The following is an 18,029-nucleotide window of genomic DNA, read 5'->3' on the forward strand; positions in this document are numbered from 1 at the left end:
CTGTTTGGACTGCACAGATTGGAGTGTCTTTGAAACTTCAACTGGCAGCCGAGATGAATATATGGACTGTGTCGCATCCTATATCAGTTTCTGTGAAGATGTGTGTGTACCAACAAAGACATTTCGCATGTTCGATAACAACAAGGCGGGGTTCATTGCCAAACTTCAGCAACTTTGCCAGGCTAAAGAAGATGCCTAACAAAATGGAATAGAAACCAGATGACTAAAGAAATTACCATCACAAAGAGAAATTATGCAGAAAAATTGGAAAAACAGTTTACCGTGAATGACTCTAAGTCAGTCTGGCGTGGATTACAATCACTAATCAACTACAAGCGACCTTGAACAACTCGACGGCGCAGGGACCTACGCAAGGATCCTGTTTGTGGATTTCAGCTCTGCGTTTAACACCATCATCCCCAAACTCCTCTCCTCCAAGGTTCTCCAGCTCAGCGAGTCACCCGCCATCTGCCAGTGGCTTTACAGCTTCCTACAGCAGGTGAGGCTAGGGGACACCACCTCATCCATATGCACCATCAGCACTGGGATGCCCCAAGGATGTGTCCTCTCTCCGCTGCTCTTCTCTCACTACACCCAGCCGCAGCACCGACCACCATCACACCTCTGACTCTCTCTTCAGCATTGACCATCCACGAACAGGATGTGAGATGTCAAACAACAAAAGATCAACAAAGGGGCAGTCCCAGACCTAGTGTCTCCATCCTGCCTCAAAGTCTCCGTGGACCAGCTCGCTACAGTCTTCACAGTGATCTTCAATAATATCTGGAACTTTGTGAAATACCATCCTGTTTCAAATGCTCCACCATCATCTCAGTCCCCAAGAAAACTGCAATCTCGAGCCTGAATGACTACAGGCCTGTCGCCCTGACATCTGTGGTCATGAAGTCCTTTGAACGCCTTGTGCTGGAGCACGTCAAGAGTGTCACAGGTCCCCTGGTGGCCTCCCTGCAGTTTGCCTACCGAGCAAACAGGTCTGTGGACGACGCAGTCAACATGGGACTATATATATATATATATATATATATATATATATATAAAACGTGTCACATTCAAAGCAGTTTGGATTAGGATTTTAGGGTGTATTATTTGCATAGGCTTGTGCAATTATTTATTTTTAAAAAAGCAACCCAAAGTAGCTCAAAATGTTTATACTCATTACAGTGCGTTACTTTTTGTAAAAATCCAACAAAATTCTCAAGAAGCGGGACTCCCAACAGACAAAGAAGTGAACCGCAGTGAAGAACAATTCCAATTCTACATGGTATCATATGCTTCTGAAACGATGGTTGCACTTCAAAAATGGCTGTAATTATAATGTTCAAATGTGCAAATATGGCCAACATGCTGTTTTAAACATGCCATGTTTTGCGATGGAAATATTACATGTTGCCACATTTTTAAAGCAATCAGGGTGTATTATCATTGGAGTGAATTCTTTTTTTTTTTCAAGGTAGCAGCACTATTTTCGAGTCTGCTTGTGCTCTCCACTGTTGTTGCTCATGTCTCTGCACATATTCATGTGTATTTTCCTCCCCAGCATCCAACTGTCCCTTCATCGTTAGTTGGTGCCCTACAGCACTGAGCCTTGCGCAGCCAAGCGGATGATAGCCTTTGTCTCGGGATCAATGAGGTCTCTATTCTTGCCCCATCACGCAACTCCCCTCCCTACTTCCCCCCTTTTTAACCTTCTGTTCCCTGCACTCTTTTCCATCCTTTTGCAACATCAGAGCTGGGCTGTATGTTCTTTTACACTCCCCTGGCTGTCTGCATCCTGCTCTCATTATGTTATCGCCATCTCCTCCAAATGTATTGCTGACAGATGCTATGCATTTATTGGCCCTTCCCTGGCTAATACAACATCATCAATACGAGACCTGTCAGTGTGTGTGTGTGTGTGTGTGTGTGTGTATAGCATTAACTTTATTTATGCCATGTGGTTGCCTATAGGAGTCTTGTTGTGTGCACATATTCGTGGGGGAAATCAGCATTACAGAGCCATATGACTAATGTGCTATACTCCCAGAAGCTCGAGGCAATAACAGCACTGTGAGACAAAAAGGAGGAAGCAGTCCACTTAAACAATGATGGAGCAGAACACGTTCCCTGCATCTCAGTGCTCATCATCTGGCTGATGGTCAAACTAATATGAGGATACTTGAAAGTCTTACAAGCAGGGCTCCAGCGTGGTGATGTTACAAGGTAGTAGTTTGAAGGATGGCCATGGAAGAAGTCATTTTGGTGAGGATCTAGACAGGTGCAGAGCCAGGTACGTATTTATTGTCACCATTTGAGTCACAATGGAATCTACTACACTCCAGAATTACAGTATAATGGCACCTTTCTGTTCCTCATCCCCCATGAATGAAGAAGTGGCCTACTAATTTCAGCAACATTTACACTATATTGCCGTTTCTGGAATTCCATCCATCCATCCATTTTCTGAGCCGCTTATCCTCACTAGGGTCGCGGGCGTGCTGGAGCCTATCCCAGCTGTCATCGGGCAGGAGGCGGGGTACACCCTGAACTGGTTGCCAGCCAATCGCAGGGCACATACAAACAAACAACCATTCGCACTAACATTCACACCTACGGGCAATTTAGAGTCTCCAATTCCGTTTCTGGACATCCTGGTGAAAAGGTGATGGTCGTGAGACAACGTGTGGGGAAAGATTTGTTTAGTTGGAAACTGTTTTCCTCATTGCATAAAAGAATTAAAAATGCAATCATGGAAATAGAAATACTGCACTACAGTCTCAAACAATTGAAATCATAAAGCTTTTAATAACTGCCAACCATTATTTTGGAAAAAGCTTTGTTATTAAAAATACATATTGTAACACGATTAACTCGTCACCGTGGCCACAATATTCCCTCATTTTGCATTAAATTATGTTTTTGTAGACATGGGTGTCTTCTGTCAGAAAAATCCACTTTCGTGTCAATTCTTTTGTACCTTTTATTAGACTTGAATCAAGGCAAAGTCATTCAACTCCTCCAGTGACAACAATGTTATTTCTTTCTATTTTTTTGGCCAGAATCTTTATTTTGCACTTTTGAAACCTGCTCTAATTCAATCAGTTTTAAACCGACTTAGAAATTGAGCACATTCACCCGTACTCCAAAGCCTTGGCATCCTCAAAAATGTTACGTGGAATTAATATCTGCTATAGTTTTGCCGTGAGAACAATTTGTTTGAGGTGAACATTCTCAGCTAAATTCTGAAAATTCCAAGTCATTCTTTCAGCCGGTAACATGGGTCTCTTCTACTAGTCCAATATCGAGACATTTTCTGCCTTTAGGACCGCCGTAGTTCTTGCCAGATGGGGGAGTAAGTCACATACTTGCCTACAAAAGTTACTCTCAATACATAACCTTCAAGTTGCAAGCAAATCCCAAGTTACTGTGAGCAAAATCGAGTCGTGTCCTCACTTGGGTTAAACAAGTTATAAGGTCAAAAAGTCATACAATCTTGTCCAGTCACACGTTATATTGGAGTGATAATGAAATGTTTTTTTTTAAATGAGTTCGAATTAAATGAACAACAACTGAACGCATCCAATAAACTTTATACATATAGTACTTATTGTATATAGACTTACTATATACAGTATGTACTGTATTTATGAGCATAAAGGTTCTTGGATTGGTGCCACAAAACACAAAATGTATATTTAAAATCCAAACTACAACTTTTCCTCTCGGAAGTAATCCCTCTGGACTCTACTGCACTTTCCGAGGCCTTCTCTGCCACGCCATCATGCACAATTGGAAGGACTCTTCCTCCGCAGCTCCATCATCACGTCATCTTAATGTCATCCATGTTTTTAAAACAGGCCCCCTTGACGAAAGTAGAACAAAAAAGGGGCCAGATCAAGTGAACAGGAAGGTTGCTCCGGCACGGCGGCGTTCTTCTCGGCCAGGAACTGCCAGATGCTCAGACCGTTGCCTCTCCTCATGCACTGAACGAAGCAAACGCTGCGGGATCGCTTTGAAAACATGCTGGTTGATTGTCTGGCCCACTTTGAAGGGGAAATCTTATCGTTTGTAATTTGGTTTTGAAATATATCTTTTGTGACTCCAGTCCTGGAACCTTTCTGACACCTCGTAAACTATTTAAACTATGTAAACTTTTGAGCATTCTTAATTGTGATACAAGTGGAGAAAGAAGTCAACCACTGTAGATATTTAAGCACCATTTTGAGCTTGGGAGGCAAGTATCTTCACAGAAACACCAAATTCAGTTTGTGTTGTTCCTGTTTGTGAAATGTTCCATTTATGGTTTGCGTCACATATTTACTCATTGCCATCACACAAATCGTTTCAAAGCTAAATGAGGTCAAGTTTCATGCAGAAGTCTTGCGTTACGGCTTGCAAAATGGCAGTTTGAATGCTGGGTTTAAGCTGTCCAAAATGCTAAGTGGCTCCTCCTAAAACAAAGACGGACTAACTGTGCGGCTGTGTCATGCTAAAGGCCGAGCTGAGTGCTTATAACGTGGCTGCTAGTTAAAGTCCGATCCTGCTTGTTTTCCAGTGCAAATATTGCAAACTTAATGTGACACTATGAATATTTCAGCAGGACTTCCCATTAGACATCAGAGCGAGAGAACTTACGCACCGCCATGTGTGCACAACCAAACACACACACGCGCACACACACACACACGCGCACACACACACACACAAGTGTAGGGTTCACATTATTACTGCAAGGTCCACATTAATGCGGAAAAAATGAGGTCATACGAGAGTTAAATAGAATTTGACGATAGTGATCATCTCATTATGAGGGCGATTATGAAAATAGAGTTGCCTTCCCTGCTTTGTACTCACTTAAAAAGGCTTTTTGGCCGCAGCAGGAATAATTATTTCCTGTAATATTCATAAATCAATAACAGCGCCCAGCCACTGAACTACTAGCAGCGGCCAATTGGCTGCGTGGTGCCAACAGAGCGGAGATATCAGTATTGATCGTACGCACAGTCGCTATATCGCGCAAAGCCGAAACGCTGTGCACTAACTGGATGGAGAGGCATCATTGTGGCGTCAGCAAACTCCGCAGGGTGCATATATGTGATGACTGCTTATATGGATAAGATGAGATAATCCTTTATTGATCACAGAGGGGAAATTCAAGTGTTATGGCAGTAAGCAGCACACAGGTAGCGATTACTCCCCTGCCCAAAAAATACAAATAAAGACTATCTGCATTCAGGTTGCACAAATTTCTATTCTTACAAACTGCATACTCGTAATACTGGCTATGTCTTTTTAAAAAAAAAATTGTGGGTCTTTACTGTACAGTGTGAGCATCTTTTTTTTTATTTTCTTGCTGCCATCTTGGATTTTTTTGTGGCCAACATTATTTTTGAAAAGAGAGGGATTTGAAGACAAGACATGTACCTTATATCACTATTTCAACAATTCTTGCTATATTTGCAATCTGCTCTGCTACATAAACCAGTCAGTCAACTCCAGTCCCCCTATTTTCCCAGTAGACTTTAACATTTCTTTCCATTTTTGGAGTTGCCACTCGTTTGGATTGATTAGTTTTGTTAATTTAATACCATGTCCACCAGGACAACAACGCTGTTACATCACTTTCCATACATTTGGAAGAGAAAAACAAAACAAAACAAAACCAAAAAACAGTGTAGTCAAATTTGAATTTGAATTGATGTTGATGAGCATTTTGAAAGCTTGAAAGCATTACTGAAATGAATAACACAAACTCTATTATGGTATGGTAGGTAGCATTTTACTGTCAGCCCTAGAAAGCTTCCCACTGCTCTGGTGTGTCACTAATGGTATGTTTGCTGCTGTGATGGGCTCAATCCCTAGTTTAAAGTTCACATCATGCCTGTTACCACATTTCATGACGATAAAAGCGCCTGAAATCGTAATTAACAGCCACATTCTCCAAGTGAAAACTCTTTCTCTTATCTCGTTCTTCTTCTTGTGTCTTGCTTAAGTTTCTACTAAACCTCTGCTGTCCCTGCACCGCGCCCTCCTAATCACCTGGGTTAGCACAACCGAGCATTCATTCACACGCTCTCACGCACACATTTAGACACACTCATTACACACATCTGTTGTGGCTCGTTTGTACAGTGGCACGTGCAGCTCCGAATGTGCTGATGTGATGCTGATGCTGCTGCTGCTGCAGTGTGTTGGGAGTCGCTCCAAAAGGATGGAGACAGAAAGTCAATGCAGGCACACATATACTGTTGTTGAGATGCTGTAGAGATCAGTGGTGCAGCAGAGCAGTGATGACAGTCTGACTGACTGAGCAGAACTTGTAGCCTTGACGGAGAAATAATTAGTTGTCGCTCGCACACACACACACACACAAAGGAAGGCGTCACAGTGCGACAAACACACGTTTGTGTTTAAAATCAAAAGTACTGTACAACAGGGTACAACAGTAAAACACAGGCAGCATGGTGGATAGCAAATCTGCCACATAGGTAAAAGGTCACAGGTTCAAATGTCAGTTTGCATGTTCTCCCTGAGCTTGCATGGGTTTTCACCGAGTACTCCAGCTTCCTTGCACGTTCCAAAAACCTGCATGTAATGTTCAGTGAAGACTAGATTGTCCATTGGCCTGAATGTTAGTTTGTATGCTTGCTTGTCGATATGTGCCTTCCGATTGGCTGGCGACCAGTCCAGGGTGTACCTTACCTCTGGGCCTAAATCAGCTGGGTTAGGCGCCAGCTCACCCACAACCTTAATGCCCCGAAGATTTTAATGGTCCCCTACCATAAAAATATATATTTTTCTACTGTTTTATGTAAAACATAGGTCAAAATGAGTTTAACATCTATGCAGTTTGTCAATTGAATGCAAAAGGCAACAAACGGAAGCAGGCTTGCAAAACGGGTGGATTCTAAATTGCCAACGTTGTGACGTAGGTTTGACAATTAATATTCAAGTTTTGGTGGATGGTACCCATCCATTCAACTAAACTGAACGACAACATGAAATAAGCCAGCGAGTCTCAGCCGTACAAATACAGTCTATACATCAGTCACTATACATATGTTGTGTTTTACAACAACACTCAACTATATTTCTAATTTTGAATGTAAATGTGATGAAATAGCAAAGTTTGCATTGATTGTCGGATGTTCACTCACATCCCCTTTCACATCACGTTCCTTATAAGTGAGCCAACAATCCAACGCTTAGTCAATTGTGCTTCACAGTGATAGTAAGACCTCGAAAGACGCAACGCCGTTATGAATCCTTGGCCGCCTCGAGCTTCTAGACGATATTAGATGCCTCGATATACAAGTACACCAATCAGAGCTAAGTTGTTTTCTATATTTAAATTGGGGAAGATGAGTGATCCAATCAGAGAAAGGCTTATTTCATGTCACATAGAACTCCCAGGTGTAAAAGACCAACTAGAATAGCTTGAAAAAGGATATTCTGGGCATTCCCATACAAATTATTTCGCAAACCTGATAAGGATTATCAAAGATTATATACAAAAAAAAAGAAAAACTGATGGAAGGCGACACTCAAATTAGGGGCTACTGTGCTCATGTTATAAAGGTTCATCTGGAGGCTTGGTTGGTTAATATCAGCTCCATCTGAGAGTCTTATTAAGCTGAAGACAGAAAACAAAAACAGGAAGTTGACACCTACAATAATCCATTCATCCTTTTTTCTTAGCACACCTATTGACAATTTAGGGTCTTCTATGAGCATAATATGCATGTTTTTGGAATGCGGGAGGAAGCTGGACAAAACATACAAATGCCACACTGGTAGGCTGGAGCTGAGATTGTACACTAAACTTCAGAAATGTGAGGCAGACCTGCCCACTTACCAACATAAAACGAGTAAATGAAGCACTACTGTATTGTGAAACCGAAACACTGGACAAAAGTACCACCGTCTTTGCTCTTCACGTATACATCACAGTTCACTTGCGGCAAATATTTCCATTTTCTTACCACACAAAAACACACGCTGACGCAAACGCACGCTTTGATGCTGGCCGAAATGAACTCCAGTGAAGTTGCACTCCAAATTCTACAAGCTTTAAGGCACTCAACAATGGAGTTTCCACTGTTTATTCTTGGCGTCATCATGCAGTACCCCCTGCATAAGGTCAATGCCGTACCACAGACCCGTTTATTATACATGGCCCAGCGGGGGGAAGAGAGAGAGGGAGGGAGGGAGTGGTGGTGGACATCCCCATACAACGGCGTGTAAAACAGGTGCTGAAATGCCCTTGAGCGTCCTTGGGCAGACGGCGAATGCCACCGCTACTCCTTATGCGCGCGCTCACCTACGCTAAAGTCTTCCGGACGAAATGTGGCCTGTGCGGCGCGGTTAATTTAAAGACTTAATTCCTTCCCCGTGTCTCCCTTGATCACATGTATTTGCCCTGACGAGACGCACTCGTGCGTTGAGGCGTAAAACGTCCCATCCATTTGCCTCGTCTCAGCTCAAAGGAATGCTCCGCCATGCCAGTGTGGCCGCTGCCATCATCTTCATTAGAAGCCAACGTGAGCGTGGATTATATTCAAGCACGTGTTGCGTTTAAAAGGTTTCTCCACGATTGAATGTGTGTGCATGTGTGTGAGAGGCACTCATGCTCATTGCGAGTATTCCTCCAAACATTTTTGGAGTCTGGGAGGACAATAATGCTAGTCAGATTTTCACCCTAAAGGAGGAATGACTCATTAGTGCTCTGCTGCTTTGTCAGATGCTGCTTAAAATCACATTTCATGTTGGGAGCATTTTATATTATTTATAAGTGCACGCCCATTGAACTGCACCATAATAATAATAATAATAATAATAACAATAATAATAATAATAACACAGTGGCGCCTTGACGTACGAGTTTATTTCATTCTGTGAGCAAGCTCGTAACCCAATTTATCTGAATATCAAATCAATTGTCCACATTGAATCGAATTGAAGTGGCATTAATCCATGACAGCCACCCCCAAACACACACATTTTTTGTGCCGTTTTTTTAAATAAATAAAAATAGCACTGCATTGTAAAATATACCACTTTTTTTCAGACTGATACCAGTACAAGTATTCACTCGTGAGTACTCACCAATACCAATACAAAGTACCGATACCACTAGTACATTTTATACATAAAATTTCAATTAACACAATGGCAGATAATTGTGAACAAAGACATTTCTTCCTGGCACACATGATGATTTGCAAATGTGCCACAGTGTAGCGCCAACTACTGGCAAAGAGGACTTACTGAATGTCCTTCCGTATTCTTCCTTACGTATCGGTGGCTGGTATCGCCAGCCTTCGCGAGTACCCGATACCTTGAGATAGGGCCAGTATGGGCCCGATACCGATACCTAAGATTGGAACTCGCCCATTTCTATAAAATATAAATGTAAAAAAATAATAAAGCATCCTAGAAGAGTGCAAATAAGAAGAAGTGTAATTGTTTAAGTTTGCGTTAGTGTCTGCTCCATCCTCCTTTTTTTTTAACATTTCTGTTTTGACTGTTTGTCCCATTCAGTAAACAGCTGAAAGTGAGCCCAAAAAAATTGATAACTCAAAAAACTCACAAGTTGGGGCATTCATAAGTCAAGGTACCACTCTAATACAAATCACCCCAAAATCCTTAAACTTCCTAGTCCAGAGCTGAGATTCAAACCCTGTACCTCAATATTGACAGCCAGATGTTGTAACAACTATTTCAACGTGCTGAGCACCTTTCAAAATAAAACCCGTACAAGTATTATCGTGAAATTGAAACACTGAACAAACATAGTTTCAACTATTCTATACATCCATTTTCTACAGCACTTGTACTCATTAAAGTAAAAGTAGTTAATCACCCCTCATTCTTCATTAAAGTTAAGAGAGTGCTTGATGAGTGTTTGATTGTCCAACCTTTCATTTTCTATAGCGCCTGTCCACATTCGGGTCGCGGGTGAGCTCCCGGAGCCTATCGCAGTCAACTTTGGCCTCAACGCGAATCAATCACGAGACACATACAGACAAACAACCATTCACACCTATGGACAATTTAGTCTTCAATGAACCCAACATGCATGTTTTGGAATGTGGGAAGAAGCTGGAGGACATGGAGAAAAGGGAATGCCGGAGCCAAGATTCGAACCCTAAACCTCAGACAAACATTGTTAATCACTATTCCAACGTGCTGCAAGCAAGCTTACCTTTTGGGAAAAAGGGCATACCCCAAACTGTTTGCAGTGAACAAATTGATTGAATGGTGTCTTAAATAAACTGCGACAAAATGGAGTGCACGACTTGGCTGCAACCCGCAGATGCACTGTTGATTCAGTCGCTACTAGTTTACTGTCGAAAGAAGTGTAAAATGACGTCAGCGAAGGCCTACATCCACACTATGGCACAACTCCTCCGCATAACGCAGGAATTCAGAGAGAGCTTGATTGCAAGCCCGCAGGTACAAGCCTCTTGCCTCATCAGCGCTATAACAGTAGACTTATCCCTCTTTATCCACCACAGCATCCGGCGAAGCAGGATAATGCCACGACTGTGTGCACTTTCACACAGCGACACGCTATCCTGCAATCAGATAATTAGATGACGTCATCCCCCAACGTCTGCTGTGTCGAAAGCGGCAATTGCTTTCAACGCAAGGGGCGAGGGAAGGGAGTTTCAGCTGTTTCATTTTCTCCATATTCGATGAAGGCCATTTAGTCAAGTGCAACTCCTGCAGTTAGAATTGTCCAAAAAGTTTCTGTTAAGACGACAAATGAATCGATCACTCAGAGGACTAGGCAAGCTCCTGACGGATCGATTGATTAAGAGCCGTGTCCTAGTACAGATAGCGTGGCTGAAAATCCTGAACACAATTCCCTGAGGGCCAACTAAGGTGATGTCTTTTTCACTCACCGAAAGTCAACCTTTCTATTAGAAACAACAGCGAGGGAATGTCATTTCTATACACAGTATGGACCCCAAACGTGTTTTAAGCATGCGTGCATCTACAGTATACGATTATTCCCTGCATTGCTGAATGACACCATTGTTTGTCGTTGATGACAGGAAGTTGTTTAGTTCCACCTGCCTCTGATTAACCTGCCCACTCAAGTCAAAGACCTCCATGTTAATGAGGGACAGAGAATGGAAGAATGTGTGGGAGGCCCATTATGCGTTCTATTTTAGAAGGTAAAATAACTTCATATTATACGCTCACCCTATTAGTTCTCACAGTGTGGACAATGCATTCTGTTTTTAGTCATTTAATTTTCTAAAATGTTTTAAAATATGTAAATAAAATGATATAAACACACATTAAACATGTTACAAATATATTAAAAACTATAAAATATTTTTAATATATCACAAATGATTGCACTTATTGCAATATATTTAAATGCACATAAAGTGTATAGATTATAAATTACAAAAGATATATTGTCAAGTATAAAATACTGTACTATAATGTACACAACATTCAAATAAATAGAGCACAAATTAACAAAATATTACTTGTAATATATTGAAATGTATGTAGCATCAATAGATTATACATGAGTGATACAAGTGATATAAAAATGGTTTAAAATATATAAAAATATATTAAAACATATTACAATTATAAAATCGATTATAAATAAAAAATTATATAAAAATGTTTTAAAATATATAAACTTGTGTTCAAACATAGACAAATGTATTAAAACATATGTTTAGAATATATCACAATTTTTTAAAAGTATATTCAACCTTTTTAAAGTATACATCAATACGTTCTAAAAAAAAACAACATTATATAAACATTTTTAAATGTGCTACAATTGTATTAAAAATGATTTAAGAGACGTAAAAATATCCCAAATTCTATCAAATTGAATAAGCGTGTTGAAAATATTCAAATATACCTAAAACATTGTTGTAGCCAATAATACAACACGTATTAAAAGCCTCGTTAATAAATCAGTGCTGGGATATTTTTGTGGCACTGTGACACCGGGTCCACATTTAAAGTGACAATACAGTAGATTTAATATTAAACCATAACGTGTGCGTGCATCATCTATAGTGCCCCCCCCCCACTATACATCATATATCGTGTGTGGCGCTATGTGGGGAAAAGATGGTGAGTCCTCGTCCTCTCTTTCCCTTTTTTAAACATTCCACTCTGACGCCGCTCACAAGAATTGAACGAATAAATGGATGGAGAAATGAAAGGACGGAGGGATGAAGTTGCTCACCTCCTGCAATGGCGAGCATCGCCAGCAGCAATATCAGCAGCCAGCCCTCCTCCATCATCATCGTCCTCCTCATCCTCACCATCCCGAGCCCGAAAGGTGTTCAACGAGCACCGCGGAGTATCCTCCTCTTCCTCCTTTTCTTCCTCACGACCCGAAGCTCCCTTCAGCGGCGACCTGGTACCCTGACGTCATGGTGTGCTCCTGCGTCGACGATGGAGGACCACAGAGAACGCCCGCAAATCGTGTCCGCTGGGCCGGGGGTCCGCAGGTGAGCTCCGGCGACGAGTGGGGATGGAGGGGTGGAGGTGGTCTGCGGAGGAGTGGCCCCTCCTCTCCCCACAGCTCGGCTAACGACGTCTTCCCCACGCAATAATATAGAGCCACGCGGGACAAAACATTAGGTACACCCCCACCATTCTAATGAGGCTCCGTACTGCAAACACACCGACATTCATGTAGCGAATAACATTCAAAATTATAGGCAGCACATTGGTAGAGTGGTTAGCACATTTGCCTCAAGGGTTCTGAGGCTTAAATCTCAGCTCTGGTCTTCCTGTGTGGAGTTTGCATGTTTTCTCTGGGTACTCCGGCTTGATCACGCATTCCAAAAACACCAATATTAGGTGAATTGAAAACTCTAAATCGTCCATTGATCTGCTGCTGTGACTGCTTGTTTGTCTATGTGTGCCCTGCGATTGGCTGGCGACCAATCCAGGGTGTACCCCGCCTCTTGCCCAGAGTCAGCTGGGAGAGGTCCCAGCACACTAACCCTAATGAGGATAAGCGCTTCTGCGAGAACATCTAAACGCTTACTGTGACGTCATGCTAAAAGGCTAGGACATGCTACTAGCACCGTTATGGATTCCTTATGAAAATATAAAGATATCGAGAATGTCACTAGAGCACAGATCGAACGAAGTTCATGGAACGCCTTTGTGTGTCAGTCTGAGATCTCATTGTGACGAGTTTCAATTTCTGCAATCAGCAGCATGCACACAAATACAACAGTCATCAGTCTTTCGCTTACTTCCTGGTACAACATAATGTAAAACCGGGCATTCATTCAGATGCCCTTCACTCTCCCCTGTTATGACTCTGCATTACTGCAAATTTCCTGACTTTTGGTTGCTGTAACGATCATATTGGTGTTTCTCATCATTAACGGGCGGGAGGAGCATTGAGTTTATACAACACATCAAGATTGGGTGCCTGTGCCTGTGCCAGGGAAGTTTACCTTGCTTGAGCTGGTCAAACACTAGTTAAATGAACCTGTGGTTAGGTGTCATGTGTGCCCAAACATGGTAAGAACCGCCTAATATCAGACACGAAGGATGACAGAAAATGATGGTACGATACCATTTTTTTAATTATACCGCGGGGTCAACCTATTCATTGTGAGTCAAACGTAAAAAGTCATTTGTAAATAATGTGTACTCCATGTCTCACAGGTAAGACGATGTGGTGCGCTATCGGAGAGCTATTGTTGATATGTCACACTACACAGAAGATATCCCAAAAAAATCAAACATGCTAGACTTTTCATTTGGGCGTCGTAGGGCTATCGAAGGGCCAAATCGTTGGTCGTGGATTATGTCACACTACAAGACGTTTTGTCGTTCCTGACGAAATATGTCGGGGCCAACCTGGGAAATCGGCTGCAATAGCTGCGGGCCAATATTGGAGCTAAAATCCTGTAGTCTGATCCAGGAATAATATACCAATTCGCACAGGCATATATTCTTTATCCTCTGCAAAGAACTACTAATATTACTGCAGGTTGGTCAGGACTTGTGACCCTGTCCATGTATAGCTGTATGTCTGTATTATACTGCCCCCAGGTGGCCAAGGCCCGCACACCAGAAGGACCAGCACAATGTCCATTGAATTGAAGCAAAAAGTGTGGAAAAAACAGTTCAAATGCTTTACATTTCATTCAATTATGCAATTTCTGTATGTTTTTTTTTTTATGCGGCATGGTGGACGACTGGTTAGCACATCTGCCTCACAGTTCTGAGGACCCGGGTTCAAATCCGGCCTTCCCTGTTTGGAGTTTGCATGTTCTCCCAGTGCCTGCGTGGGTTTTCTCCGGGTACTTCGGTAATCCCAAAAACATGCATGGTAGGTTAATCGAAGACTCTAAATCAAGCAGTTTTCATTTCAGTGGGGAAAGATGATTGATGTGTTTTGAGTGCCACGAGTTGAAGTCAAGGCACCACTGGACTTAGTTTTCACTGTGTTTGATGAACGCGCACAGTGTCTGATGGTACCAATCTGCAAGTCAATTGAAGCAGCCGTCTCGACGGATGATTGATCGGAAGGAGAACTACATTATCCCAATTTTTAAATGTCCAGATTTGCATCAAAATTCTTCCATATGTTACCCATGCACAAAGTTTGGTTTTGTGTTGTCATCCTACTAATCCCCCTTCCACTTGCCCTTTTGCCCTGAGCAGAAGTAATAATTGATGTGTGTTAGTAGGAGGTTGAAAAAGGTGGTGTTTCCAGAGCCAGAGAAGAAGAGTCAAAAGTAAGTGTGGTGAGTCAGAGTGGGATCGATGCAGAAAGAGAGTGACGGATGGGCGTAAAAAAAGTAAAAAAGTAAAGTGCGGGAAAAAGCGAGTCAGGGAGGGAGGAGGCGGTTGCCGTGGTGATGAAAAGAAATCCAAAATTTGCAGGAGGTATAGCCACCTGTTTCACCTTGACTGTTATATTACTTGCATCAGACACGGCGAGCGCACACGTGCAGACAACACACACATAGGCAGTAACGCCCACACACACGAATGCAAATGCGCACGGCCACGCTTTCGCAGTAATGTCTTCCCCTCTCGTGCTATCTTTATCTACACTTCCTTCCCTCTTGCCCTCTCCTGTGCGGTGAATGAGCTGACCTGACTGCTCCTCCTCTGCACTGAGTGCTGCTGTGAGTCTCTCGTTGAATTATTTAAAAGCTGGGACCCCCACGAGTGCTCGTCTTCCCTCAACACCCCCTTCATCTCCCTACATCCCTCCTCTCTCCTCTACTTTGTCCCTTTTTCTTCTTTTTCTTTTCGAGCTCATCGTAACGTGTTGTTTCAATCTGATTGTTCAATCTATGAAAGTGAACAGCATGCATTACGCTTCAGTGGATTCATGAATGTGCTATTGTGGCTTCAGCCTGACTGACAGCATCCATACTCAGGGCCTGATTGATTTACAAGTCCTTGACCGCTAAAACTTGAACAGATGTGCTGAATTGCAGCACAGTTTATTTTGCACATTGTGGGAGGAGTATATGCAAATTAATTTAACATGCGCAATGTGACTTATCCAGAAGAACAATAGTTGTACGGTTTTATATAGACGTTTAAGTGACCAAATACGGTTCCTTAGAGGAGCACAGTGGCCGAGCAATTACTGCCTCGCAGTTCAGGGTTCTAATCTCGGCTCATGCCCTCCTGCGTGGAGTTTGCATGCTCTCTTCCGTGCTTGCGTGGGTTTTGATGAAAATTGGGCCTACTGAGCTACTGTATTTTAATGTCGGTCATGGGTTATGTCGCCACCATAGGAACGGAACTCCGTTGCAAATGGAGGACCCCGTGTATTTGAACTTTTTATCTTAAAATCATCCGAAACATAAATGCTGCAGATGACTGACATTAGCAACAAATATAATCTGAACACATTCACTGTATTGAGGACGACATAAATGGTACGGTCTACTCCCATGGGGGGCCTCTTGTTTTGCTGTGACCTACTTTCTGGCTTTTAATTAGGCGGACTGACCACAACATATTTCACAGATGGGAGGAGAGGTGATCCTCTGTGGTGTCTGTTGTGTAACATTCGACACCCGCCCGGCCGGCTGCGGTAGAAGGGCGGCTGAGATTAGCGTGTATGAACCTGAAAGCAAAGCATGGTGAACTTCTGACATATATTTGCTTGTCTTTGACCTCATATTAGTGGTGCTACACTTGAATTGTGAAGTAAAAAATTGACTAATTTCTGGCTGCGCTCTGACATCGCATGACACGCCACCGTTGCCAAGTGCATCGCCACTGAAGTCCCGGTTATTCATAGCTGCTTTTATATATTGCAGTCTGTCTCTCTCCCTCCCTGAAGAGATGGCCCAACCTCGCTCTCACTAATCGCCATGGCAACCTGGTAATCCCGCTCTCTTTTCCACACACACAGACACACACACGCACACACACACACACACGCACACAAATGCACACACATTGTTGAGACAAACACGCAAACCTGTTTACTAGTGTGTCGACATTAACGCTGAAATGGTTTTAAACGGTGCGAAGATGCTGTCATGCTTATATTACGTGTGTGTTTTCACTTATATACACTTCTGAACACTCATACACACTACTGATTTTTTGTCCCGCTCATTTACACTACTCAAATGCTCACTAAAAAAATATTTCACTCATATACACTTCTGAACACTCATACACGCAACTGATTTAATTGGCTCGCTCATTTAGACTACTGAAATGGTCTCATACACACTACTGAAACATACTATTAAAATGGTCTCACCTGCACAAGTATTGTTTCTTAAATACAAACAATATTTTAAAAAATATCAATCTGGGTTTAGGATGAACCACAGTCCCGAGACAGCTGCAAAGTTGAAGATTTTAAATGACATCAGGTATAATGCAGATTCACAAAAGCTCTCAGTCGGGGTTGTACTCGATCTCAGCACCGTCTTCGATACAGCAGATCACAACATTTTATGAAACAAAAAAAACTTAATTTGCTCTTAACTGCTATAAAAGTGGGTCGTGACTTTGCAACAATAGGAAAATGCAGGTCCCAGGGTGACAACAGTTGAGAACCATTGTTTAAAAACTGTCACAATGTGTAAATAACTTTACTCAAAGTTTAATTTTGTTCCACAATAAAAAATGTAACTGAGTTTTTAACATCTTAAGAATACAGCCAGAGTCTGGGCGTTTCTCTCTTAGGCTAACAAAGAGGTGCTGATGGATGCTTTTATCTCCTGTCGTTTTGATTATTACAATGCCATGCTCTTTGGTCTTCCCAAAAAGACCATCTCCAATCTACGACTACAGATCTCTGCTGCTCGTGTGCTGACAAAGACCAGAGGACGGGAGCACATTACATTGGTTCTGAGATGACTGCATTGGCTCCCTGTGTGTTTCAGGATCGATTTAACATTTTGTTTTGTTTTTGTTTTTCTTACTAGTTTTTAAATGTCTTTACATTCTTGGGCCATCATATCTATCTGATATACTTTCATCATATCAACCCTCGCAAGTCCTGAGGTCCTCTTAATTATTCCAAAAGTTAAAACAAAAACTTAAGGAGAGGCTGCATTCAGCCACTTATGACTGTTGAGGCTTTTAAAAGGAGGCTCAAGACTCACCTGTTTGGTTTAGCTTTTAACCGTTTTATTTTTATTCATGTAAACATGTATTTATTACTTGCTTATTTATTCATTTATCTATTTATTTATTTTTTTCTTCTTTTAGTCTTTTTAAATTGAACTCTAGTGTCTCCTCATGGGAGCCTCCTCGCTGGGAGGTGTATTCCGTCTGCCTGTGTGGATGTCATCCTGTATTTTCCCCGGGCCCGGGTGACTGTGGGGCTCTCCACGTTGTGAAGAGTCCACCCCGGTCTACCCGGGTCACGGCATCCTCTGTGACTGTGGGCTGTGGCATTTCTCGGTGTGGATGGCTCCCACAGGTTCTTTCCTCACCTGGATCCCCAGTGCCTTGCCATGTCTCTACACTATTAGTCAATATGTGCTGTGTGCGGTGTGTATGTGTGAGTGTATATA

General features: G+C 42.2%; 1 protein-coding gene across 1 annotated transcript in view; it reads right to left on the bottom strand.

Moving 5' to 3' along the window:
* The window catches only part of chrnb2 (cholinergic receptor, nicotinic, beta 2), a 41,349-nt gene extending 28,678 nt beyond the window's left edge, over positions 1–12,671 (bottom strand). The window contains exon 1 of the mRNA XM_061775594.1: positions 12,230–12,671. Within this exon, the coding sequence (XP_061631578.1) occupies positions 12,230–12,311 (82 nt within the window). The 5' untranslated portion in view covers positions 12,312–12,671. The remainder of the gene's footprint in view (positions 1–12,229) is intronic.
* Positions 12,672–18,029: the final 5,358 nt, after the last annotated feature.

The sequence above is a fragment of the Phyllopteryx taeniolatus genome, chromosome 6 (genome assembly GCF_024500385.1).
Source record: "Phyllopteryx taeniolatus isolate TA_2022b chromosome 6, UOR_Ptae_1.2, whole genome shotgun sequence".
NCBI lineage: Eukaryota > Metazoa > Chordata > Actinopteri > Syngnathiformes > Syngnathidae > Phyllopteryx > Phyllopteryx taeniolatus.